The following is a 26192-nucleotide window of genomic DNA, read 5'->3' as shown; positions in this document are numbered from 1 at the left end:
CCCGAGGGTCACACCGAGACCGGGCTCCAGAGTGCCCGAGGGACTGGAGAAGGGAGAGAGCTAGAGGGAGCCGCCACCGATCCACCGCCCCAGGGACAGAGACAGGGGGTGGGGGGAGCAGGAAGGGAAAGGAGAACCACAGGAGAAAGAGGGGGAGCAGACAGGAGGGAGAGAAAGAGGGGGAGCAGACAGGAGGGAGAGAAAGAGGGGGAGCAGACAGGAGGGAGAGAAAGAGGGGAAACAAGAGGGGGAGCAGACAGGAAGCTGAGAAAGAGGGGGGGAAAGGGGAGCAGACAGGAGGGAGAGAAAGAGGGGAAACAAGAGGGGGAGCAGACAGGAAGCTGAGAAAGAGGGGGGGAAAGGGGAGCAGACAGGAGGGAGAGAAAGAGGGGGAAAAGGGAGAGTAGACAGGAGGGAGAGAAGAGAGAGGGGAAGGGGGAAAGAAAGAGTGGGAGCAAGGAGGGGAGCAGACAGAAGCTGGTTAGAGGTGGAGGAGGGCAGGCAGGAAGGATGAAAGGGTAGAAAGGAGTCGGAGGGGAAGGAAGGGCGAAGGTGGCCCCGTGGGAGCCATGGCTGGCAATGGAGTGCCCGGGGAGTACAGGCCCCTCCTGGGCCCCTCACGGAGGAGCCGCGCAGGGCTGGGCCGCCGCCGGGCTGCCTGTGCCGCCGTGCTCCTGGCAGAGATGCTGGAACGAGCCTCCTTCTTCGGCATCTCCTCCAACCTGGTGCTCTACCTCAACAGCCTCAACTTCAACTGGGACGGCGAGCAGGCGACCCGGGCCGCCCTGGTCTTCCTGGGGGCTTCCTATCTGCTGTCCCCCATCGGAGGCTGGCTGGCGGACGTCTACCTGGGCCGCTACGCCACCATCATCACCAGCCTGCTCATCTACGCCTTGGCCTCCTGCCTGCTGCCCCTCACCTCCTTCCCGGATGGCCGCCAGGCCTTCTGCGGGGAGATGCCCACCTTCATCATCCAGCCCCCCTGCCCCAGCCAGGGCTGCCAGAGGGAGTCTCCCAGCCCCTACTGCGCGCCCACCATGTACGGGGGCCTTCTGCTGCTGGCCCTGGGCATCAGCTCGGTGAAGGCCAACCTCACCTCGTTCGGGGCTGACCAGGTAAGAAGAATCAAGGCTGGGACTGGGGGCGGGGGGGCCTCGGGCGGGAGACCTACATCCACTGAACATTTCTTGTTCCTTTCATTTTTTAAAAGTGACTCATTCAGGGACGATGGATTTGAAATCGGGCCTTTACCCACTGAACTACTCAACTGCCCCTCATTTACTGAACATTTCTAAGTAGCATGGGAGAAAAAGCAGCAGCCCTGTGCCCCCAGTGTGCCCAGGCTCTGTGGCCTGGCACACTGGGGGGAGTTTGGCCACCCCGTGGGAAAGACCAAAGTGACAACATTTCTTGTTCCTTTTTATTTTTAAATGACTCATTCAGAGACAACGGATTTGAAATCAGGGGTTACCCCCTAAGCTTCCCAGCTGCCCCTCGTTTACTGAACATTTCTACGTAGCATGGGAGGAGGCGCCCAGGTTCTGTGGCCTGGCACCCTGGGGGGAATTTGGCCATCCGTGGCAAAGGCCAAAGCGACAGTGGCCAGTTCTGGGGCTGGCTGCTCAGCTCACCCTGTGGAGTGGGAGGAGGCGAGAAACCCTGGAAAAAGCCTGGTTTAGAGAGCGGGTCAAGCTGATACCAGCAGTCCCACACCCACCTGTATCTTTAGTGTCCCAAGAAAAACAGGAAACGGTTCTGAGCAAAAGGGATCTGTCTCGTCTTGCCGTCTTGCTGGGGCTTCAGAGGAATCGCTAACTGGGAGACCGTCAGAGGTGGACAGCTGGGACAGTGACGCCCTCAAGTCCGGGCCGGGGGTCGTGGAAGAACCGAAAATGTTTAACTGGGAGAAGAGGGAGCCTGAAGGGATGTGGACCCCCGAGGGCTGGCCTTTGGAGGGGAATGAGCTTGTTCTGCTGGGCCTCCAAGCAAAGCTGAGAGTCTTCTGGAGGGGAAGTGGCGGCAGATGAACTTGGGCCCGAGCTTAAAAGGTAGCCTGGGTCTAGTTTTGGATGACCCCAATAATGGAGGAGGAGATGAGGGAGGAAGCTTTAGCTCCTCAGAACCAGAACTCTCGCCACGACCCGGGCTCTTCTGTTAGGACAGGAGCGGATGGGGATTCCCTACAGAATCTAGTGCTAGATTATAGCACCTGCATCTCACCGGAGTTGAGAACTGGGTGGAAGGAAAGGGCTAGGGCCCTCCCCCATCCACACCTGGTTCAGGAATCTCAGGGAGGAGTCTTTGACAGCAAAGGGTTTTCAAGGGGAGACCAAAATGCCTGACAAATATGGCCTCTGCTTTTGAATAATCCTAGGTGTGCATCAGTGTAGCTGAGGACCCATTCCTGGGGAGGGGAGAACCGGGAGACTCTCCCTCTCACTAAAGGCCCCTTAGTCTGGGCTCATTCAAACTCAGCTCAACCCAAGGGAAGTTTAACCTCTAAAGAGAGAGATCTGCACTGTTCCGAGGAACCCCAGCTTCACAGCCAGACTTCCCCAAAAAGAAGGTAAAAAGATAGTCAGCAGACAATATAAATCGGTTATAGGACAGCTGCTTTCCCCACGAATGCACGACTCCTTACAACACAAAAAGTTCATAAGTGCATATTGACCAAGACTTAAAAGGGGGAGGGAATAAGCATTCATATAATGCCCACTTTGTGCCAGGCATTGTGTTAAGCACTTTGTAAATGCCATCTCAGTTGATCCACCCTCACAACAACTCTGTGAGGTAGGTACTGCCATCATCCCCATTTTACAGTTTAGAAAACTGAGGAAGACAAATTAAGTGACTTGCCCAGGGTCACACAACTAAGAAATGGCCACAGGCATATCCTGTTTTTCTAACTCTAGGTTAATCAGGTGTCACCCCTAGATGCCTCAAAAATGATTCAGCAAAATAAGATATGGTAACCTATAATATCTGTATTTTTCTGGGAGGTTGCTCATTAAAATATTAAATTGCACTGATGAAGAGGCATTTCACCTCATCTCAAGTCCCTCGAGATGCAGGCGGATCAGGGCTATTTGTGGCCATCTTCTCCTCCGCTGAACTGTCCGGCACCGAATGAGGGACCCAGGAGCTCCTTGAACCCAAGAAGGGGGTTCAGCCTGGGAACGTCCATCTCAGGATCACTGTTCCCCCAAGAGCAGGGAAAGAAACCAAAGTGGAAGGGACATTGAAGGCCTTACTCAGGGCCCCTAGCTCACACGTGCTCCGGCTACTGTAAGTGAGCAGCTGCCATAGTGGTGAGAGAAAAGGGAGGGAAGGAGAGGTGGAAGGAGAGATGGAAGAGATAGAAATGAAAAGAAGGATGAGGAGAGAGAGAAAGAGATGAGAAAGAGAGAAAGACAAAGGGGAGGAGAGGAGAGAGGAGATATAGAAATGAAGAGAAGAGATGGAGAGACAGAGACACAAGCTGATATAGAGAAGAGACAGAGAGAGGAGAGAGGGAGAGAAATAAACAGAGACAAAGAAAGAATGCTATCTTCTGGACAAAAGAACAAGAAAAGGAGAGCAGAGATTCTCTCCTTTTAAAATCTCCTGAGTGGATGGCCTGATGGTCAATTTGCTGCTGTCACAGGACTAAAGAACCAAGAAGAAGCTGTTTAGTCATCCCAAAGCACATGTTCTTCAGTGCTTTGTCACATGCAGCATTGGAAAATGGCAGGGGAGGCCTGCTGGGGTCCACAAATCCTCCCACTGGGGTGTGCTCTAGCCAGAGCAAATCAAGAGCCTGTGGTTATTCTCACTGCATCGGCCTAGTATGTGCACAGCGTTTGCATCATGGATCTCTTCCCGTAGCCCTCCCCTGTCTTCTGGAGGCCATCTGCTCTCCCACCCCCAGAGCCTCCTCCATTTCTTTTTCGTTAAGTTCACAGAATTATGGAATCTTGAAATTGAGGGGGATCTCTGATTGGATCATCGAACCCAATCTGTTCCACTCGAAGAGTTCCATTAGAAAGGAATACACCATCTCCCAAGGCAACCAATCCACTCTGAACGAACTAAGAATCCGGCCATTCTTCCCAACATCCAGCCTAAATCTGCTGCTTTTCACACTCTTCCTAACCCCCATTACTCTTGGTTTTGCCTTCTGGGGCCCAACAGAACAAAACTGATCCTTCTTCCAAAGGACGATCCTTCAGATCCTGAGGACGGCAATCATGCTCCTCCCAAGTCTTCTCTCCTCTGGTCAAATATCCTTAGTTCCTCCTCTGATCTGTCTAGGTCTTACAGACCTTGGACCATTCCTGGCCACTCTCTGAGTCATCCCCCGGCTCTTTTCTGTCTTTCTGGAAATAGGGTCTAGAACTGAAGTCATTCTAGAGCTATTAGCTGGTGGTCTAGCACTGGACGTCCCAGGGTAATCTAAACCAAGCCCAAGAATTGAATCAGATTTCTAAGGAGTCATGAAGCTGTAGCCAATGACAGCAGGTATGGATGTAAGAGTTCTCTCAGAGATCAACTCAAGAGCCATTGGGAAAAGAGGGAGTGACCTTCAAGAGAAGCTTCTCTCAGCTAAGTCTATGGTAGGAAAGCTTGCCTGGATGCTTTTCTAGACTTTTGTGGGTCTTACCAAGCTTTTCCCTCATTACAATCAAGTGAAGCATGGAGCAAGTTTTGCAGATGCATGAAAGCTGAAGAAGTCAATGGTAGCAAGGATGATAACCACCATTTTTATAGCATTAGAATGATAATGGAGTGGGAGTGAGCCCAGCTGTGCACATGTGAGTGATCCCCATTGGGACATACTCTAGCTGCAAGCTGCCACCCACCCTGGGTGTTGGGGATCACTGAAGGAACCCCCTCCCCACAAAATTCTGAGCTTATATCCAGAACAGAAGCAGTCTCTCCTCTTCTTCTTATAGCCTATTGAGGGGAGGCTCCTGCTGGCTCAGTTACCAATAATCTTCAACATAAACCCCTGGTCGTGAGGAGCAATTAAAGGCCCCAAAGCAAGAGGGCTTTTTTGGTTGTTGTAACAGACCCTACATCCCTCCCCATGGGCACCCCCACTACATTTCTACGATTGTTGGAAGGGATGTGGGAAAACCGGGACATTGGTACATTGTTGGTGGAATTGTGAATGGCTGTGAAGGGCTGTTTGTCCCAACCATCCTGTGAGGCAGAAAATATAGACTGTTTTTGTGGATGAACCAGATGAGGGCCAGGGGAATGGAGGAAGGTAACCAAGGTCACAGAGGCAAGTGACAGGGGAAAAATTTGGCTGCAGATGGCTGGGACTTTAAGACCAACACACTTCCCCTTGCATCTGTGCTTCCTTTGTGGGTAGATTTGATCATCCCAGTGACCCAAACATCCTATTCTAGAGGAAACAGCTCAAGACTTAGGTCTAGTCCTGGCTCCAGCAATGATCACTCAGGGCAAGTCATTTCCCTTCCAGATCTCAATTTGCTCATGTGTTTAATGGGAACAATAAGATGGTGTTTTCATTGAGAAGTTACAGATCAATAGTCTATAGTATTATAAGGGTATAAACTCTCGGCAGCAGGATCTCTATGATCTAATCTCAGGGGGGCAAGTGTCTGAAAGGGTGAGGTGATAGAAATACTGTAGGAGGGTTGGTATTAATAGCTGGATGCAATCACATGCTCAAAAGAGGAAGTTGTCCAGATGTACCCTAAGAGATATGGTCCATGCCCTTTTCTCTGAAGTTTTGCTAAGTTAACAGCTATCACAGAGGAAAGAGCACCTGATCCAGCAAGACCTGAGTTTGAATTCTGCCTCAGACTCACACCAGCTGTGTAGCCCTTCATCCCTTTCAGTTTTAGTTTCTCCATCTGGGACCTGCCTCCCAGGGTGGTTGTGAGGATTGAGTGAGGAAATATTTGTAGAGAGCGATCAAAGTGGTAGCTGTTACAATGGCAGACTTTTAAGTAGAAGCTTTCTTATGAAATCTTCTTGGAGATTCACAGCCCTGTAAACTGGGTCCTACAGGAATTCTTTAGTCTGGGCTTGAAGACCATGGAGATTTGCCCACAGTGCTTAGATAGTAAATGTCAGAGGTGGGATTTGAACTTTCTCAGGTCTTCCCCGCTCCTGATGCCAGATGTGGAGATGTTCCATAGACACTTTGAGAGTCTCCATAACATGATGCTGCCTCGGTGGCTCAAGGAATATGGGCTAGAACATATATACACCAAGTGGTATAGCATCCAAATTCCTAGTGAAGTTGAGAGAGCTGCAAAAAGAATTAGACAACAGAACTATACTAATGAGGGATCTCAACCTCCTTCTTTCAGAACTAGATAAATCAAAACACAAAATAAATGGGAAAGAAGTTAAGGAGGGAAATAGAATTCTAGAAAAGTTGGTGGAGCAGGGCAGGTCCACTAGAGCTGTAGATGAGGGCTTCGAACCCTACATGTCCTCTCACCTCACATCTGCCCCCCTCATTCCCTGGCAGGTGATGGACCTGGGACGAGATGCCACTCGACGTTTTTTCAACTGGTTTTATTGGAGTATCAACCTGGGTGCAGTTCTGTCCCTGTTTCTGGTGGCCTTCATCCAGCAGAACATAAGTTTCCTGGTGGGCTACATCATCCCCGTGGTCTGTGTCAGTCTTGCCCTGCTTGTGTTTGTCTGCGCAGGCCCCCTGTTCATCACCAAGCCCCCCATGGGGAGCCAAGTGTCCTCCATGCTGAAGCTTGCCTTCCAAAGGTGCTGTCCTCGGTGCTGCCATTGTTTACTTAGGTAAGGTGCCATTGAGCTGGTGATGATAAATGTGGTGACCAAAACTGAGGTCCAGAGAGGTTATGTGACACGCCAGGATGAGAATCGCTCAATCCGGGGCAGCTGGATGGCGCAGAGCACCAGCCCTGAAGTCAGGAGGACCTGAGTTTGAATCTGACCTCAGACACTTAATACTTCATAGCTGTGTGACCTTGGGCAAGTCACTTAACCCCAATTGCCTCAGAAAAAAAAAAAGGGGGGGGCAGCTAGGTGGCGCAGTGGATAGAGCACCAGCCTTGAATTCAGGAGGACCAGAGTTCAAATCTGGTCTCAGACACTTCCTAGTTGTGTGACCCTGGGCAAGTCACTTAACCCCAGCCTCAGGGGGGGAAAAATCAATCAACAAGCAATTATTAAGCACCTACTAAGTCACATCCAACTCTATATGACCCCATTTGGGTTTTGTTGGCAAAGATATGCAGTAGTTTGCCATTTCCTTCTTCAGCTCATTTTACAAATAAGGAAATGGAGGCAGAAACAAAGACTGAAAGTGCAAGTCTCAGCACTCAAGGGCTCCCTAAATACTCTGCAAAGCAAAACGATGCACACATTGTTCATAGCTTCTGTTGGAGACAAGCAGAGGGCAGTGGAAGTGTTCAGATCTTATCTATCTACATGTATTCCTGAAACATGGGCCTATCCAGAATCCTTGTGGACCATCCTGCAAATATAAGTAGACAAAAATGGACACAAAGTCCATTTAAACTGATATGGGGGGGACCCTAGCTGCTGGAGGCAGGGGTTATGGTGGGCAGGAATCAGGAAAATCTTCATGTATGTAGAAGGCAGTGACTGAGCAGAGGGAATCAAATGGTTTTAAGAGAGAAAGAGAAAGAAGGACTACATTCTAGGCCTGGGGGATGGGCACCAAGATCAGAGATGGGGAATAATATGTGAGGAGAAGAGAAAAAGCTAGTTTTGTTAAATAGGAAGGAAGCAATCTATGTACATCTGGAATGTGGGGAGGGGTAGGAGCCAGGGGCTTTAAAAGGGAACTTCTAAAGTTGTACTTTAACACTTGATACTAGGGGCAAAGGGGAACCCCTGGCTTCTATTGAGCAAGATTGTCTTTGGAAAATTGATGATGAAAGACAGGTTATAAGGAGGAAAGGCTCAAGACAGGGAGACAAGTAAGGAAGTCATTGTAATAATCCAGGTGAGAGAAGGTGAGGGTCTGAACATGGGCAGTGTCTAAATGAGTAGAGAGATGGGAGATAAAGTGAAGGTAGAAATGCCCACGTTTGGTGATTCTTGGATATGAGGGGTGAGAGGGAAGAACTGAAGATGGCTGGAGTTGTGAACCTGGATATTGGAAGGATGCCAATATTCTCCACAGAAATAGGAAACTCCAGGAAAAGGGAGGGGACGGGTAGATATGAGGGTAAAGAAAAATTCTGTTTTAGAAAAGCTGAGTTTGAAGTCCCAATCCAGGGAGAAACCTCCATCAGGTAGCTGCTTATATGGGAATGGAGCTCAGGAGAAACTAGAATGATAGTGATCGTACACTGAATTTCATCTCCTCCATTTGTACAAAGGACTTCTATGCCTGGAATGCATTCTCTATCCACTTCTGCCTCCTAAGATTTCCAGATCCCTTCAAAGATCCCTTCCTGCACAAGACCCTTTCTGATAGCCTCGATTGGTAGTGCCCCATTCCCAAAATTCTGTATGTTTTGCATTTCCTCACAAATGTTCACGGGGTGTTCCTCCATCAGACTGCCTCGGAAAGCAGGGACAGATTTTTTGAAGCCTTCCCACCTAGCAAATAATGTTTGTTGAGTGAACGATGAGGATGACGATGGGGAGGGGATGACGAAGGGGGAGATGGAACTCCATCGGCTGTGTCTGCGTGCTGTTCCCCTTACAGACCCCCCCGGGATGAAGATGAGCTGCCTGGCAGACAAAGGTCACCGAGGGGTCCCTCCCACCACGAGGATGTCACCAACTTCCGGTTGCTGGTGAGGATCTTGCCTGTGATGTTGACGCTGGTGCCTTACTGGATGGTCTATTTCCAGGTGGGTCCATGTGCTCTTCCTCTGCTGGGGGGTTTAGCGGTCATGTCTCCCCTCAGGACCCACTTTTTTCAGGATTACTACCCCTACTTTTTTTTTTTAAACTTCAGCTCCATTCTCTCACCTTTGCTCTGTGCTGTCTCTGTTTCAAGAGTTTCTCATACACATGTTGTTGGATTCCGTTTGGAAGTGCTCCCTAAGTTAGCCCGGCAATAGCGGGCTGAGAGCTGCCCATGGAAGGGGAAACCTGGGTTCGAATCCTACTGTCCACACTAAGGGGCTGGATGATCCTGGCCAGGTGTCCCAGGTCACTCCCTATGTTGCAGGGGAGATTTTCTTGTTGGGAGTTCCCTGCACTAGTAGAATCAGAGGACTGGCCAATACCACACGCACCATGTTGGGACAGTTCAGTTGTAGGAAAAGGAACTCTGGGAGTCTTCCTTTTCCCTGATGCTAAAAGTGTCTCCCATTCTGTTTCTTAGTAAGCTGAGGCAGAAAGGACCTGGGAGGGGGGGCAGCGTCTGGGAGAATTCTGGGGGGGCAGCGTCTGGGAGAATTCTGGGGACTCCTCAGGAATCCAGGGAAAGCGGGAAGTCTGACTCCTGCTCTGTCCTTTCTCTCTCCCCAGATGCAGTCCACTTATGTTCTGCAGGGCTTGCACCTCCAAATCCCACATATTTTCCAGAACCCATTGGACAATGGGAGCAACAGCAACAAGCTTCCCCAGGACAGGAGCAGCTACAGGGTGAGACAAAGTCCCATCCTTTCCAACAGACCCCCCCCCCCCGCCCTCAGAACCAGAACCAGAACCAGCCAAGCCCTGAATATCGCCAGCCCCCTAGGGCTTCTTCGGGGGGACCGGGAGCCAGCCTTGGTCAGCAAGAACTTGAAACAGGGAATGTTAGTGTTGGGAGGGACCTTAGAACAGGGGATGTCAGAGCCTTAGAACAGGGAATATTAAAGCTGGGAGGAATGATGGAACACAGAATGTTAGCACTAGGCAAGACCTTGGCCACATTCGAAAATGGAATATTGGCGTTATATGTTAGTGTTATTGGCGAATATGTTAGTGTTGATGAATGTCAGAGCATCTGCAAACATTAGGAATGAGCACCAAATGCCGGGATTAGGAGGTCCCAGAGTCCATCTACTCCAGCCGTGCTCAAACTGTGGTCAGGGAGAAAGAGGGTCCCCAACACCCTGTTAGGGGATCACAAGGTCAAAATTTGTTCATGACAATATGAAATGACAGAAATGTCGTTTCTAATAAGGGAAATGCAGGTAGAACTCACAAAGCCTTTTGGAGAGGGCTGCAGGGCTGCAGGAACTTTACAAAGCGGTCCTCAGATCCCAAAGTTTGAATACTCCGAGGTGCTCAGTCAGTTCAGTTCTTAGGCCCGTCTCTCCTGTAGGGAGCATTAACACCCCCATTTTCCCTATGAGGAAACGGAGAGCCCTAGTTCTTTGCAAAGCTCACACAGCTGCTGCGTGTCTGGTGAGAATGGACTCATGTCTCGATTTCAAATGCAGCCTCCTTCCAGTTTCATCCCCCCCTTCCCTGAATTTATTCCCTCATTCTGGAAACAGAGCCTGTTACTGGGCCACAGAGGTACAGGGACCTTAACTCTGTCCAGAACTTGGGGCTCCCAGGAAGCATCTGTTGGGCTCCCCACTGCCTTCTGCCCTCCTTCCCTGTCGGACTGGCGGCTGCCAGGGGTGGGGGCTTTTACTGGGAGGGGGCATCCTGAATCTCCCCAGCTGGTGACTCAAGTTGGTGACCAGAGGCCTGGGGGACATCCCATCTGGGTGAGCACCGGCTTTGACCTGGCCCCTCACCCTCTGCTTCCCAGGCGCCAGGCTAGGCCCTGATCTGGTTCCCTCCCTCCCAGTTTCCGGAAGCCTGGCTCCTTCTGGCCAACGTGGTCATGGTGCTTGTCCTGGTCCCTCTGAAGGACCACCTCCTCGATCCGTTCCTGCAGCGCAGGAAGCTGCTCCCCTCACTTCTCAAGAAGATGGCCCTGGGCATGTTCTTTGGCTTTGCTTCTGTCATCGTGGCAGGTCATTCTGGGGAGGGGCTGTGAGGGAGGCAGCTCAGCAGCCTATGGGGGGGGAGCTGGGGCCAGCTCTGGCCATCCTGGGCAGGAAAAGTGGGTGTTCTGTGTCAGCCACAAGGACCGCGGGGACAAATCAGACACCATGGTAGGAAGGAGGAAGCCGCTCATGCTGTGCTCGAGAACCTTAGGCCAGGAACGGAGGCCTTAGAACCCAGGGCAGAGTATTGGAGCTGGGAGGGCCTTAGATCATGGGGCGCAGGGCGATGGAGCTCAGGAAATGGGGCACAGGGCGATGGAGCTCGGGACACAGGGCACAGGGCGATGGAGCTTGGGACATGGGGCAGAGTATTGGAGCTGGGAGGGCCTTAGATCATGGGGCGCAGGGCGATGGAGCTCAGGAAATGGGGTGCAGGGCAATGGAGCTCGGGACACAGGGCACAGGGCGATGGAGCTCAGGACACAGGGCACAGAGCGATGGAGCTCGGGACACAGGGCACAGGGCGATGGAGCTCGGGACACAGGGCACAGGGCGATGGAGCTTGGGACATGGGGCAGAGTATTGGAGCTGGGAGGGCCTTAGATCATGGGGCGCAGGGCGATGGAGCTCAGGAAATGGGGCACAGGGCGATGGAGCTCGGGACACAGGGCACAGGGCGATGGAGCTCAGGACACAGGGCACAGGGTGATGGAGCTCAGGAAATGGGGCGCAGGGCAATGGAGCTGGGAGGGCCTTAGATCATGGGGCAGAGTGTTACCCACTGGCAGGTAAATTAGGGTGGTAGAGGATGAGGCTGTAAGCCACAATCCCCAAGGCGCTCAACCCTGGTGACTCCCCGACAGGCATCCTGGAGACCAAGAGGCTCCAGTACATCCACCACAACGAGACCGTGGCTCAGCAAATCGGTCGGGACGTGTACTTTGCAGCCCCTCTGTATATCTGGTGGCAGATCCCTCAGTATCTCCTCATTGGCATCAGCGAGATCTTTGCCAGCATCCCAGGTACCGGGGCAGCCCCCCCTTCCCCAGACAAGATGGGCCTGGGGGCGGGTGCCATTGATAGAGTTTGGAGGGGTCTGTGCGAGCCCAGAAGCTGCAGCTTTTTCTGTCCCCACGGGGAAAGGGGGGTCTCCCTGGATGCCCTTTCCCAGAGCACAGAACCTGGGAGTTGGAAGCAGCCTCGCAGGGAGGGAAACTGCCCGAGGGGCTCGGAGCTCCCCCCTAAAGCTCCCCAAGGAGAGGAGACTGACCCTCCCAAGGCCGCCCCCCTTCCATCTGGGGACAGACGCGGGGCATTCTGCCTCCGGCCAAGTCTAATCCGGGAACCTGAACTCGAGGCTTTGGGTCTGGGGGAGACACTTGCAGAAGGGCACGGGCTGGTCCCCTCCTCTAGCTCAGTCAGCAGGGGTCGGGCGGGTGTGGCGGGAAGAGGCCCGGCCTCCCAGGGGTCTCTGGTCCGCTCTGGCCCTGGACCCCGCCCCTTCCCCCTTGCTCAGGGGTGAGCCCAGAACCCTGTCGGCAGCCTGGCCGGACTTTCCCCCCCTGCTCACCCCGCCCCCCTCTGCCCTAGGCCTGGAGTTCGCCTACTCCGAAGCTCCCCGGTCCATGCAGGGCGCCATCATGGGCATCTTCTACTTCCTGTCCGGGGTGGGCTCCCTCCTGGGCTCGGGGCTGGTGGCCTTATTGTCCCTCCCGCCAGGGGGCTGGCTGCACTGTCCCGGCGACTACGGTAAGTGCTGGGGGCGCTGGGGGCGGGGTGGTCCCCAGAGGCGGAGCTCCCGCGCCCTTGGACGAAGCTTAGGGTTAAAGTCCCGCTCTCGCCCCTCCTCAGATGGGAGACTTCAGTGCGTAAGGGGCCTGGGGGGAGGGGGGCTGCAGAGCCAGATTCCGTGGGCCTCATGTTAAAATGAGAACCCCCCCAGGCCGGGAAGGCCACGAGGGCGCGGCCCAGCGGTCAGCAGCCCGTGGAGGCTGGGGGGCCGGCGCACCCCCCCGCCGTCACTGCCCGAGGGGGGCCGAGCGGGGGCGCTGTGGAGACTCGGGGCCTCACGCCCCGGATCTCTCCGTCCGTCCGCAGGAAACATCAACAACTGCCGGCTGGACCTCTACTTCTTCTTGCTGGCCGGCATCCAGGCCGCCACGGCCCTCCTCTTCCTGGCCATCGCTGCCCGCTATGAGGGCGCGGCCCCCGGGCCGCCCAGCCGCCGCAGCCCCGGGAGAGAGGGAGGCTGAGGGCGCCACCCGCAGCCCCGGGAGAGAGGCGGATGAGGGCGCCACACGCAGCTCCGGGAGAGGCGGATGAGGGCGCCACCCGCAGCCCCGGGAGAGGCGGATGAGGGCGCCACACGCAGCCCCGGGAGAGAGGGAGGCTGAGGGCGCCACCCGCAGCCCCGGGAGAGAGGGAGGCTGAGGGCGCCACCCGCAGCCCCGGGAGAGGCGGATGAGGGCGCCACACGCAGCCCCGGGGAGAGGCGGATGAGGGCGCCACCCGCAGCCCCGGGAGAGAGGCGGCTGAGGGCGCCACACGCAGCCACTGCTCGGGCTCCATCTCCTTTTATTTGTACCCAATCAGAGAATAAAACATTTGTCATAAATAAGGGCAGAGGCCTTCCCCGCCCTGCGGCGAGGAGGAGGGGGTGGAGATGGGGGCAGGCGGCAGGGGTCTCGAGAGCTCGGGCCGGCCCGGGGAGGGGGGGGAAAGGGGGGGGGGTCTGAATCAGGGGCGGAGCTCTCTGCGACTCCGCCCCGCGCCCCTGGAGGGGCCGTGGGCAGGGCGTCAGGAGCTGCCCCGGATCCTCTCCATGTAGCTCCTCAGCTCATCCGGGTCCCGCAGGCCCATGTCCTCACACACCCAGCGGATGTCGTCTTCCCCGGCCACCAGAATAGACTGGACGGCCGGGGCCGGAGGCTCCTCTGGGGGCCGGGCCGGGGGCGCCGCTGCAAAGGTCACAAACTCCACCCGCTTCCTCCGGCCCCCGGGCTCTTTCCGGGGCAGGGTGGCGCCCAGGGGTGGGGCGGGGTCCGGGCCGCCGAAGCCGCCACCCCCCTCGCAATGGCAGCCCCCCTCCCCCAAGGCGGGGGCGGCTGGGCTCGGGGGCCTCTCCTCCCGCGGGGGTCGCCGGTCCAGCTGCCGGCTCAGCTCCTCCTGATCCGTCCCCAGCCAGACCCAGTTGTGGGGCGGTGGGGAAGTGGGACCCCCGGAGGCCGGGGCGTCGGGGGGCTCCTTGCGCTGGTAGCGCAGCACGAAGACCACCCCGTTGATAAGGAAAATGAGGATGGCCAGGCAGAAGATGCTGAGCAGGGCGTAGAGGCCCAGCTCCAGGTCCGTCACGCGCTGAGGGGCCCTCACCATCTCCTCCTCCTCCTCCTCAGGCTCCTCCTCCTCCTCCTCAGGCTCCTCCCCCACGTGCTCAAACTTGCTCCTCATCCCCCCCTCGTCCTCCGGGCCCTGGCGCCTCCCGCCCCCACCCTGGCTCTCGGTGACCGGGGGAGCGGAGGCCACGGGGGGAACCTGCTCGTGCTGCTGAGGGGGCGCTGGGGGCGGCCCCAGCCAGGCCGTGGCCGAGGCCAGCGGGGGCCGGTGTTTGCCCCGGCGGCAGGCCTCGGGGGAGTGCAGGCCCACCTGCAGGGGCGCCCCCTCCTCGCCTCCTCCACTCACCAGCCCCCCAAAGAAGTCCCCTGGCTCCCTGCTGGCGACGGCCGGAGAGAAGGCTCCCGGCTCCTCGGTGGAGACCGACAGGGCCAAGTCCCTGCGGTCAAACAGCTCGGCCGGAGCCAGGGTGTGGTCGGAGAAGGCCAGCCACAGGGAGAAGGCCACCGCCTGCAGGGCCAGGGAGGGGCACAGTGGGACAAGAGACAGACACAGACGCCGCCCGCAGGCGGGCAGACACATGGAAGAGGCCAGACAGTAACAGAAGCAAACAGGGAGAGAGGCCGCGGGGTTAATGGCCTCCTGCCTCCAGCCCCCTCCATGCTCCACAGGGGGCGGGGCCAGCCTCCAGCTCCCCCCCCCCCACTATGCTCCACAGGTGGCCTCCTGCCTCCAGCCCCCTCCGTGCTCCACAGGGGGCGGGGCCAGCCTCCAGCTCCCCCCCACTATGCTCCACAGGGGGCGGGGCCAGCCTCCAGCTCCCCCCCACTATGCTCCACAGGGGGCGGGGCCAGCCTCCAGCTCCCCCCCACTATGCTCCACAGGGGGCGGGGCCAGCCTCCAGCTCCCCCCACTATGCTCCACAGGGGGCCCAGGGCCAGCCTCCAGCTCCCCCCCCACTATGTTCCACAGGGGGCCCGGGGCCAGCCTCCAGCTCCCCCCCACTATGCTCCACAGGGGGCCCAGGGCCAGCCTCCAGCTCCCCCCCCCCACTATGCTCCACAGGGGGCCAGGGCCAGCCTCCAGCTCCCCCCCCCCACTGTGCTCCACAGGGGGCCCAGGGCCAGCCTCCAGCTCCCCCCCCACTATGTTCCACAGGGGGCCCGGGGCCAGCCTCCAGCTCCCCCCCCCCACTATGCTCCACAGGAGGTCCAGGGCCAGACTTAAGCCCCCCCCCCACACTATGCTCCACAGGGGGCCCAGGGCCAGCCTCGAGCCCCCCCCAACTATGCTCCACAGGGGGCCCAGGGCCAGCCTCCAGCCCCCCCCACACTATGCTCCACAGGAGGTCCAGGGCCAGACTTAAGCCCCCCCTACTCTGCTCCACAGGGGGCGGGGCCAACCTCCAGCCCCCCCCCCACACTATGCTCCACAGGGGGCGGGGCCAGCTTTCAGCCCTTCAATACTCCATGGGGAGCCTGGGCCCAGCCTTCAGCCCCCTGGCCAGGGGCTATGCAGAGCCTTTTGGTTTGGTGGTCACTGGAGGCCTCCCTCTTCCCTCTCTCCCACCTCCACCCTTCTCTCTGGAGCCCCTGGCCTTGTCTCCCTCTGGGGAGGTTGACTCTGCCCATCCAAGGACCATCTCCCCCCCTGGCCTTCACCTGTTTGGAGCCGGGCGGAGCTGTGTGCGCCCAGCAGGTCGCCGTGATCTCCCCAGGATGGATGGTGCCCCGGCTCGATGCCAGCGAGATGCTCATCACCGGCTGTGCCCGAAGTTCCAGCACGGACACCTTTTCATCGGTCACGGACAGAGTCTGCTCTCCCAGGATGGAGTCGGACACGGGCGATCGGACCTATGGCAGGAAGTAGAGCTGAAGGGGGATGGGCTCCAAAGGCCCTCCTCCATCCCTGTCAGCTGTTGCCTTGGTTCCATCCTCTCTCCCTCCACTCCCTCTCACCTCTAAGGAAGTAACCCCTGGCTCCCGGCCAACCAGTACACTGCCAGCCTCCAGGGTGGCCACGCGGGGGTCTTGGACACGGGCATGGGGTCCCACGAGATGAGTCACATCCAGTAGCCAATCGGGCCCCAGGAGATAAGTAAGATGGCGGCCTCCATCCTGAGGATGGGCAACGAAAGGAACGAGGAACCGGACGCCAGCACGCTGGTATTGCAGCCGGCAGCTCCGGGCCCGCCGGTCCGCCTCTTCGCCTCCTTCCTCGGGCTCGGTCGGGGCACTACCAAGGACAAAGCGGTCAGTGGAGGAGGGCGACCTGGAACTCCCTGCCTCTGACCACTCTGCAGGCCGCTCTTTAACTAAACCATTCTAGGACACCCTGACCCCGTCCCCTGATAGTATCTACTCCCCGGCTCTTCACTGACCCTCTGTCCTGTTCCCGGCAGGTTGGCCCAGAAGAATCCAGAGTTGCTTAAGCTTAAAGGAACATCTGATAACTCCATGTCACAGAACTGGTTTCTTTTTAGTGCTAAGCAGTCTAATCTGTGCCTTTTAAAACATGGCTCTGAGAAGGGCCCCCCCTGCTTCCCAGACTGCCCAAGGAGTCCAGCACCTCACACCCATGAAAGGTGGAGAGTCCCTGAGGCTGCAGGATCACAGGCTTGCCAGTTGGAGGGGAATCCCAAGGTGCAAGGTCACTCTGGGACCTGGCTAAGAGGGATGGGGAGAATCTGGAGCACGTCCACGAGGATGTTGGGGAAGGCTGCAGGATCGAAAGGGAGCTCGGGCTCCAGCCGGACCAGAGGCAGAGCAACCAGAAGCCCCTTTGGGGCTCCCAAGAAGGCCTCTCCTGCGTAGCCACAACAGGCCGAAGCTCTGGCCAAGGAGCCCGAGGAAGGGCCCTCCCACACCCACACCCAGCACGGAGCTCCAAGCTGGCCCCGGAAACGCCCCGGAGAGACAGGTCCACAACTCACCCACTGGCCGTCCCGGGGACCCTCCAGCCTCGGACTTGCTCCAGAGTGGTGTCCGTCATCTCGATCCTCAGCGGCAGCAGTGGGGCCCACACAGTCATGCGCAGGGAGGCTCGCAGACGGCGCCACCAGAAGTCCACCTGCACGCCCCGGTTCCCCTGGCTCTCCTTGCCTTCCACAAACACCTCGCTACAGGCCTCCGACACCTGGGGGGAGGCAGAACGCTCAGGAGGGCAGCCTGTACCCAGCCCGGCGGGCGCAAGGAAGCATGGCGAGGGTCCGCTGGGTTAGAGCGAGAGACCCGCCAGTCTAACCTCAGGCTACAGGAGAGGGGCAGGGGGGGGGGACCAGCTCGTCCCCGTGTTCAGAGGGGGGCATGGCAAAAGTGCCTTCCTCCAAGCCTGATGGATGGCAAAACGCAAAGGACAGAGCGCTCGAGTGGGAATTCCACTTACTAGCTGGCTGACTAGGAAAGTCACTTAGGCTGCCTGCCTCAGTTTCCCCTGCTGTAAAACGAGTGATCTCTGGAAACCTTCCAGCTCTAAATCTAAGATCAGCAGGAAAGCTCCTCGGAGACATTCAGTTTCCTTCGAGGGAGGAAATGTAGCTTCTGGGGCAGGGGAGGGAAGGTGACCGTACAGAGTGGCCCAGACCAGCCTCCGCCCAGGCCTTGTGGTTCCTGACACCCCCTCGTTCCCAGAGTGTCTCCTTGCCCGCCCTCTGCACCCCGACTTCTTAATCACGTTTCACATAGGCTAATGTTCAGACGAGTTCTCTGAGGCTCATAAATGAGGGGTGCAGCCCAGGAAGAGGCGGCCGTTCTACCAAACTGTTTCTGGCTGAAGGTCACCACTGTGGGCTCTCTACCCAGAGCTCGGGCCTAATCCCCGCTAGTGGGAGCTCTGGACGCCACATTGGAACTTGCCCTTGTGCAGAGGGTCTGGGCAGCGTCGAAGCAGGGGGACGAGGATGGAAGGATCCGAAGGCCATAGAAGCATGTGTGAAAGGGCTCCGGAGCCCATCTGGTCCAACCCCCTTATTCTAAAACTGAGGAAACTGAGGCCTGAAAAACTTAACTGGTTTCTAGCTGTGTGACCCCAGGCAATCACCTCACAAAAAAGAAATAAATAAAACCCCCCAAAAACCCAAAGTTGATTGGTTTGGCCAAGGTCATGCTGCCAGCGCCTGGACCTGGTTTGGCCATGGTCACACCACTAGCGCCTGGACCGGCGCTCCGACCCAGCTCTCTCCCCGTATGCCGTGCTCTCCCAGGCCGGAGAATCGGGGTGCACAACCGGGAGGAAGAGACCTCTTTTACCAGCTGCCTCCTCCCCCCAGCTGGGAGAGGGGTCAGCTTTGCTCTGCTTGACCCCAGCTGGCAGCCCCAGAAGCCAGGGAGGCGTGCTCGGAGCCGTCCAAGGGTGGAAGAGACGTCTGGGGAGGAGGAGGGCTCCCCACCCTGGAAGGGTCCTTCTGTCCGGGAGAGGAGGGAAGGAGCCTCATCTCTGGGTGGGCCTGAGAGTGAGCTTTGGGCAGAAGGGGCGGGGGCAGAGGGCGATGCGAGCCACTCACCTGCAGGACTTGCGTGTTGGCCGACTCGCAGCCCACCTGCTCAGTGACCTCTGTCACGGCTCCCCCCATCGCTATGGTGACAAGGCGGATGGGCACTCTTTGGGCAATGCCAGTCAGGGGAGAGGTGTTCACCAGCTCCTCGGTCTGCAGGGCAGGAAGGACGTGGGTTATCCATTGGCAGTGCCAGCTGGCCAAGGTCCCTACGCCCATCCTCAGTTCCAGGTGACACTCTGATGGGGGTCTGCCTCTGGGGAATTCTAGTTACTTGGCACTCACTGGCACTGGGCCCAGAGCCCTCCTCGAGTAGGAGACCCACATGCCGCACACAGATGGAAGCTCTACAAACATAAGGAGTCCCGAAGGCCCAACACACTCCTGATGCCACCTTGGCAACCCCAGGGGGCTTGGCACTGAATTCTGCCCCCCCAAATTCTCGCAGAATACTCCCGAGAAATCTACCCCCGCAGATGCCTGGCATCCATCTTTCTAGCTGCCCCTAAAGCCCCGGGGATCCCCTGGAGTGTCCCAGTAAGGGGGGAGGCTCTGGCCCAAGGCACCCCACCTCCGGACTGGTACCTTTGCCATGGGGACGAGGGCGCGGACGTCCCGTTCGGACACCAGGATTTCCCACACCATCTTTTCCTTCTTGGCCTCTGGGACCTGGCTCGGGTATTCCAGCTGCCACGTGACTGGACGAGTGGACGACGCAGCTCCTGTACCGTTCTCCACCACAAAGTCCACCCACAGGAACTCGGAGAATCCAGGCAGGCTTCCCGGAGGGGGAGGAGAGTCAAGCCAGAGGAAGAAGCGGGGAGCGGGGACCTCCGGCGCTTAGAGAGCACCTCGACCCATCGCCCATTTATGGCTTCTCTCCCACAACTGCACCTCCTTCCTCACTCTGGATCCCAGCCCCCGCTCTCCCAGCAGCAGCCCTGCCCCTTCATAGGCTGGCCCCCTGCTCCAGGCAGCCTTCCTTCCCATCCCATCCCCCTCCCTTTCCTCTAATCTCCAGTCACTCCCCTGTGCAGGCACCTTTCCTGCTGCCTTCGAATGCCCGCATCTGCGCCCCTCGGGAGCCCTTGGCACCCCCAGAATCCTGGATGCTCCAAGTCCCTCCCAGACACAGACTCGAGTCCCCCATGCCAGGGTCCCTCTCTGCTCCTAGTCTATCACCTGCCTTTGGTCACGCCACTGAGAGCCCTCATCCACAGTCAGCGCCAATGGCCTCTTCTCAGGGGCAGACTGCAGCCCAGAATACCACTGGCTCCTCCTAGCCCCCCAGGCTCCACCTGGTCCCCCCAGGCTCCTCCTGGTCCCACCTCCCCCCCCCCCGCCCCGGCTCCCCCTGGTCCCACCTACCCCCCCCCCCGCCCCGGCTCCCCCTGGTCCCACCTACCCCCCCCCCCGCCCCGGCTCCCCCTGGCGCGTCTCCCCGGCTCTTGCTTTCCTGCCAGACCTTTTCCTCAGCCCCCCTTTTGGATGCCACATGTGCCCCCAGACCCCTTAGGACACATCTTCTCTCTAGGATCCTTCAGCCCTGACACGGTCACAACTCTGGCTAACCAGGGGACACCCAGAGCCACTGAGCCCACCTCGGTCTGTCCCTTGAGCTCTGCTCCCCAGTGTTCAGTTTTGGGACAATTATCTCAAACTCCACAGATCTGAAACAAAGCTCGTGGTCTTTGGCTTCCCACGCCCCAGCCCTCGTCCCTCTGCCCAGCTTTCCTGCTCTGGTGAAAGGCACCGACGTCCTCAAACCCCCGGCCCTGGCGGCCACTCCCCGCCACTCCCCGTGTCTGCTGGGCGGCCACAGCTCGCCATTTCCCCCGGCTCCCTTGGGGATGGAGGGCCGGTCCTACCTGCCGTCCAGCCCCACCGGCCCAGTGCGCTGGCAGGTGACGAGAAGAGTGGGATGCTTGGAGCCCTTGAGTTTTTCCAGCTTGGCGGTCCACAGGGAGGGGTGGGCGGGGCGGGCGGCTGTCACCTGCAGCCCCTTCTTCACCTTGATCCTGCAGGGGGCGGGGGGGGCACCCATCAGTCACTTACCTGTGTCGGCAGCGAGCCGAGTCCTGAGTGAGCTGTCCTGGAGGGATGGGGGTAGATGGGCAAGCGGGAACGCAGCCCTCGTCCCCAGGGGGCTGATGGGTCAGTTCCCCTCTGTCTGGTCGCTTATGGCTGGGGGAAGGCTGGCCCAAAGGAAGGGGCGGGGGACCTCGATGACTCACCAGAGGGTTAAGGAGCCATCAGTGAAGTTGTTCCTCAGAAGGATGGTGGAGTTGAAGGGCTGCCCGGCCCTGACGGCGGCATCGGACACTCGAAGGCGCACGGCGGCATCCAGGGGCACCTCTTGCTGGCGAGGGGGCTCGGCCTGCTGGATCTCGACCCAGCCCACGGGCAGGGGGCGGGCTGGGGGGGCCCCCTCCCCTGCCGGAGAGCACTGCCCGGGCTCCTCGGCTGCCGGCTCCAAGGTATAGGCCAGTTCGGCCTTGGTGGTGGCGGTGCTTGAGAACCAGCGCCGAGGGAACTCCATCTCCACCACACATGCCCCCAGGGATGGCTGCGGGAGCGGAGAGGAGGCCAGAGCTCTGTGCTGGATCCCACCAGAGCCCTGCACCAGATCCCACCGGAGGCCCGGGTTCTGCACCGGATCCCACCGGAGCCCAGAGCCTGATCCCACCAGATCCCGGAGCCAGATCCCACCGGAGCCCAGAGCCTGATCCCACCGGAGCCCAGAGCCCTGCACCAGATCCCAACGGAGCCCAGAGCCCTGCACCAGATCCCACTGGAGCCTGGAGCCAGATCCCACCGGAGCCCGGAGCTCTGCACCAGATCCCACTGGAGCCTGGAGCCAGATCCCACCGGAGCCCGGAGCTCTGCACCAGATCCCACTGGAGCCCAGAGCCTGATCCCACCAGATCCCGGAGCCAGATCCCACCGGAGGCCCGGGTTCTGCACCAGATCCCACCGGAGCCCAGAGCCCTGCACCGGATCCCACCGGAGCCCAGAGCCCTGCACCAGATCCCACCGGAGCCCAGAGCCCTGCACCAGATCCCACCGGAGCCCAGAGCCTGATCCCACCAGATCCCGGAGCCAGATCCCACCAGAGCCCTGCACCAGATCCCACCGGAGCCCAGAGCCCTGCACCAGATCCCACCAGAGCCCAGAGCCCTGCACCAGATCCCACCGGAGCCCAGAGCCTGATCCCACCAGATCCCGGAGCCAGATACCACCGGAGCCCAGAGCCCTGCACCGGATCCCACCGGAGCCCAGAGCCCTGCACCAGATCCCACTGGAGGCCCGGGTTCTGCACCGGATCCCACCGGAGCCCGGAGCCCTGCACCAGATCCCACCGGAGCCCAGAGCCCTGCACCGGATCCCACCGGAGCCCAGAGCCCTGCACCAGATCCCACCGGAGCCCAGAGCCCTGCACCGGATCCCACCGGAGCCCAGAGCCCTGCACCGGATCCCACCGGAGCCCAGAGCCCTGCACCGGATCCCACTGGAGGCCCGGGTTCTGCACCGGATCCCACCGGAGCCCGGAGCCCTGCACCAGATCCCACCGGAGCCCAGAGCCCTGCACCAGATCCCACTGGAGGCCCGGGTTCTGCACCGGATCCCACCGGAGCCCGGAGCCCTGCACCAGATCCCACCGGAGCCCAGAGCCCTGCACCAGATCCCACTGGAGGCCCGGGTTCTGCACCGGATCCCACCGGAGCCCAGAGCCTGATCCCACCGGAGCCCGGAGCTCACCCAGGCTTCCCCCTGAGCCTCCCGTCTGTCAGGGACCCCCAGCTTTGCTGCAGGAAGGGGCCTGATCCCCATCACCCATTCGTCCATTTGTCCTTCCCAGCCCCAGAAGGACCTTCTCTCTGCTATTCCACTTCTGCCATCCCTGGTGACCCCCCCAGCCGTGCTACTCACTTGGAAGCGGCAAGCCCGGTGTATGGTGCCCAGAGGGTGGATGGCATGAAGCCGGGCACAGGGCAGATTGCGGGGGCCGGGCTGCCAGTCCTGCCCTTTGAGGTAGAAGAGGACCCGGGCATGAGGCTCCACAGGGGTGAGGACGGTTTCCACCGACACAGCCCGAACGTCCCAAGTGGCAAGCGGAGCCCTGGGCTCCGTGGCCCAGGCTGGCACCACCTGGAGGGGCAGAGAAGAGGCTGAGTGGGGGGAGGGGAAGAAGCCAGACCAGGCACGGAACAGCAGGGTCACAGGATTTCAGGGGGCCGGGGGACCTCGAGAAGCATCGGCCCATTTGTCTCCCTTCTACCCAGCAGAAAACTGGTGTCCGGACACGGGGGACCCATCCAAAGCCGGGGGGGGGGGGGGCGCCTCCTCCCGATCCAGCCCCGCTCCGTGCCTACTTCTGCTAAATGGGGAGGGCGCCGAGCCGGCCCTGCGGGAGCCCCGAGGGCCGGCCTCCTCACCTGCTGGGCGCTAAAGGGTGGGTAGGATGCCCGGACCAGGGGCTGGGCTCCAGGGCGAGGGTGGAGGAGCAGGAAGCTCTCGGAACGGGAGCCCAGGGAGGAGTTGGCAGGAGGGTAGCGCCCGATCTGCTGCAGGCGGAAGTACTCCGGGGCGTCCAAGAGCTCCAGAGTGGCCGGCAGGTAGACGGGGTCAGGGGGCTCGGCGTCCCCGCTCCCTAAAAGGGGGAAAGAGCCAGGGGGCTGAGGAAGCCAACGGGAGGTTTGGCCGGGTGCAGGTGTGCGGGCCTGCCATCTGTGACTCCTGCTGTGGGCGGCCACTGACGCGAGCTCGCTACCTGGCAGCCCACTCAGAGCGAGCAGTGGAAGCCCCTGGGCCACGCTTCCTCTCCCCCGCGCTCTCCCTGCCCCCGGCTGCGCTTCTTCTGGCCGAGCTGCGAAGGCTCCCGGGGTCCTGGCGCCCTTCTCTTTGGGCCGATCGTCATCCCTGCACAACCCCTCCTGGCCCGCAGGGAGGCAGTGAAGCTATCACCTCTCCCTCACTAGGCAAGGAAACAGGCCCAGAACAGGGCAGGAACCCAGGCCCCAGGGCAAGGGTCGGGTGAAGGGAGAGGGGAGGGCCCCCCTCTCCTAAGGCCGGCCGCCTGCCCTCCCAGAAGGGGGGGTTGTCAAGAAACCAGGGTCGCGAGACGGATTCTACTGGCTAGAAAAGAGACATGTCGGTGTATCTGAGGGTCTTAGTGGACCACTGACTCAAGGCAAGTCACTGGTGAGATATGGCCCCTCCCCAAGGAAGGTGTAATTTAAGCAGCTTTAAGAGCCCAGGATTGGGGGAGGGGGGGCCAGGCCTGGGGGGAGTGTGCTGGAGAACCACCAGGGTGGGGCAGCAGGAGGCGGAGCCTGAGCCCCCCCCCCCACATCTGACCAGGAGAGGGGGCTGGGGGGACGTAGGGGGGGGGTAACAGCTGTCTCCAAGGGCTGGAGGACTCCTTCCCCCTATTCCATGTGTGCAGAAGCTGTGGTGAGGGAAGGAGGTGGAAGCGACAAAGGGGGAGACTGAGGAAAAACTTCCTAAGGATGCGAAGAAAAGTGGGAGAGCTCCTCCAGCCTGGAGCCTTCCCGCCCCGCCCCTTTCAGGGAATGGTTCGGAGGCAGGTTGGATCACGTGGCTGCGTGGGCAGCTCCCTGGCTTTCTGAGCCTCGACTTTCCCATCTGTAAAGTGGGCTAATAAGTGCCGCTGTCCCTAGCTCGGGGCAAGTTGTGGGGAGGATCCTCCTAGGGGAGGGGGTGGAACATTTTCAAAGGCTTGGGGGGGGGCAGGATTGGTTGCTGGGTCCCAGGTCCGAGGGAGCCCTGGGCCCCCCAAGGGGAAGGGAGACGGCGTCGGGAGCAGAGTCCGGGTCCTGCAGCCGCGTGGGGAACGGCTGCCCCCCCCCAGGGCCGGGGCCATTCTCCTGCCTCCGTCTGCCCCGGAGCCGCCGGCCGTGCGGGACCTCCCGGCCCTCCAGCCGGGCTCCGGGGGCTTTCCCCAGGACTCAGCTCCCCAAGTGCCCGTCCCCCGCATCCCCTCGGCCCCGTTTGTCTCACAGGTGGGTGAGGGCCCGGCCATGATCCCCTCCCCTCTCCTCGGAGGACCAGGGGCGCCCAGGACGGAGGAACGTCCGGGGAGAGTGCGGGACCTGCAGGGCAGAAGCCGCGAGCCCGGCTACTGCAGACGGGAAAGTTGAGGCCAGAAACCCGGAGATGCAGCAGGAGGGAAGGCGGGGGCATCCAGGAGCCGGCCCCGGGGAGGACCCTGAGCGGCCGGGCAGGGGGGCAAACGCTGGGAAAGAAGGCAGAGCCCGGCACGCTGGGCTACGGGGGGAAAGAAGGGGGGTCCCGGGGGGAGGTAGGACCCCGGGAGGGCGGAGGCATGAAGGGGAAGGAAGGTGGGAGCCGCGGAGGGCAGCGAGGTCCCGGGGAAGAATGGAAGCTGCCCCAGCCCCGGATCCCGGGGGGTCCCGGCCGCGGGTCGGGGTGGGGCGGGCGGCGCTCCCCGGACTCGCAGCCGAGCCTCGTCTTCTGGGGCCCCCGTCCCGCAGCCCCACTCCGCCCCCCGGGCCCCCTCACCTCGCACAGTCTTCCACGCGAGCAGGGCCAGCCAGAGGCAGGCGAGCCCGGGACGCCCGGGGCCCCGCGGAGGAGCGCTTCGGGGGCTGCCGGCGCCCATGCTCCCGCGCAGGCTTCAGGGGGCGCCGCTCCAGCGCCGACCGCGCCGCCAGCCCGGCCCCCAGCCCGGGGCCGCCGCCGCTCCGAGCCCAGCAGACAATGGAGCCCGAGCAGGCGGGCGGCGGGGGAGGGACCCGGCCGGGACGCCCCGCCCCCGACCCGCAGGGTCTTAGCGCCCAGCCCCTCCGCCCCCGCCGCCGGCTCTGGGGCCCCGCCCCTCGGGGGCCTCCTCGGGAGGGGAAACTGACCTGGGCCGAGGCTGGGAAAGGGGAGGAAACTGACCCGAGAGGGGAGAGGGAGGGGGCCGAGGAGCTGACTTGGGACCGGGTGCCTCGAGATCGTGTGGGGGGAGCGCGCGCACGCGCGGGAGACCGTACCTGGGGAGGGAAGGCTTGTCCTAGGGGGGTGTGAATGGGTGTGCTGGGAGGGAAACGCGGGGCTGGGACTTGTACAAAGGTGTATGCAAGCGCGGGGGACGAGAGGGAAGGCTTGGCCCGGAGTGTGCGCGCTCTAGCACCGTACCTGGGGAGGGAAGGCTTGCCCGGGCAGGAGGCGTGCGCGCGCGTGTACCTATGTTGGGGGAGCATGAGGGGTGGGCACAAATGTGAACGCAAGAGCCTAGGGGACTACGTGGGAGGGAAGGCTTGGCCCGGAGTGTGCGCGGGTGCGTGTGTGCGCGTGCACTCAACTGGGAGGGGAGACCTCAGGTGGGGTGTGCTGGTGTGTGCACACGCGTCTGTGCTAGGAGGGGAGCGTGGGGCGCGTACAGGTGCAAGTGTGCTCCCAGAGCGTAGGGGAGAACCTGGGCAGGCTAGTCCCGGGCAGGATGTGTGCGCGCGCACCCAACTTCTGGGAGGTGAGACTCTCGG

At 60.0% G+C, this 26192-nt stretch overlaps 2 protein-coding genes across 8 annotated transcripts; one reads left to right on the top strand and one right to left on the bottom strand.

Moving 5' to 3' along the window:
- The first annotated feature begins 420 nt into the window (after positions 1-420).
- On the top strand, positions 421-13476 carry SLC15A3 (solute carrier family 15 member 3). 7 transcript variants are annotated; one of them, XR_012483113.1, is made up of 10 exons: positions 421-1115; positions 6491-6777; positions 8684-8831; positions 9457-9573; positions 10718-10886; positions 11723-11881; positions 12450-12608; positions 12957-13139; positions 13174-13207; positions 13242-13476. XR_012483113.1 is itself a non-coding variant. In XM_074272884.1 (9 exons), exons 1-8 carry the CDS (start codon positions 570-572, stop codon positions 13109-13111), a joined length of 1740 nt encoding a protein of 579 aa, XP_074128985.1. In that variant the 5' UTR covers positions 421-569; the 3' UTR covers positions 13112-13139; positions 13208-13476. The 7 variants fall into 7 exon arrangements, 3 of the variants coding, with proteins under 3 accessions (XP_074128985.1, XP_074128984.1, XP_074128983.1); XR_012483111.1 differs by having other exon boundaries at positions 12957-13207; XR_012483114.1 differs by having other exon boundaries at positions 12957-13315; positions 13385-13476.
- TMEM132A (transmembrane protein 132A) lies at positions 13417-25430 on the bottom strand. The gene is made up of 11 exons (XM_074272881.1): positions 25225-25430; positions 23118-23332; positions 22612-22830; positions 20916-21247; positions 20550-20699; positions 19267-19459; positions 18691-18834; positions 17122-17324; positions 16148-16424; positions 15851-16042; positions 13417-14699 (listed from the first exon to the last, which is right to left on the bottom strand). Exons 1-11 carry the CDS (start codon positions 25322-25324, stop codon positions 13656-13658), a joined length of 3069 nt encoding a protein of 1022 aa, XP_074128982.1. The 5' UTR covers positions 25325-25430; the 3' UTR covers positions 13417-13655.
- Positions 25431-26192: the final 762 nt, after the last annotated feature.

This window comes from Sminthopsis crassicaudata, chromosome 6 (assembly GCF_048593235.1).
Source record: "Sminthopsis crassicaudata isolate SCR6 chromosome 6, ASM4859323v1, whole genome shotgun sequence".
In the NCBI taxonomy this organism is placed as follows: domain Eukaryota; kingdom Metazoa; phylum Chordata; class Mammalia; order Dasyuromorphia; family Dasyuridae; genus Sminthopsis; species Sminthopsis crassicaudata.
Note: the sequence above shows the minus strand (reverse complement) of the source record. Positions and strands in the feature narration are given on the sequence as shown.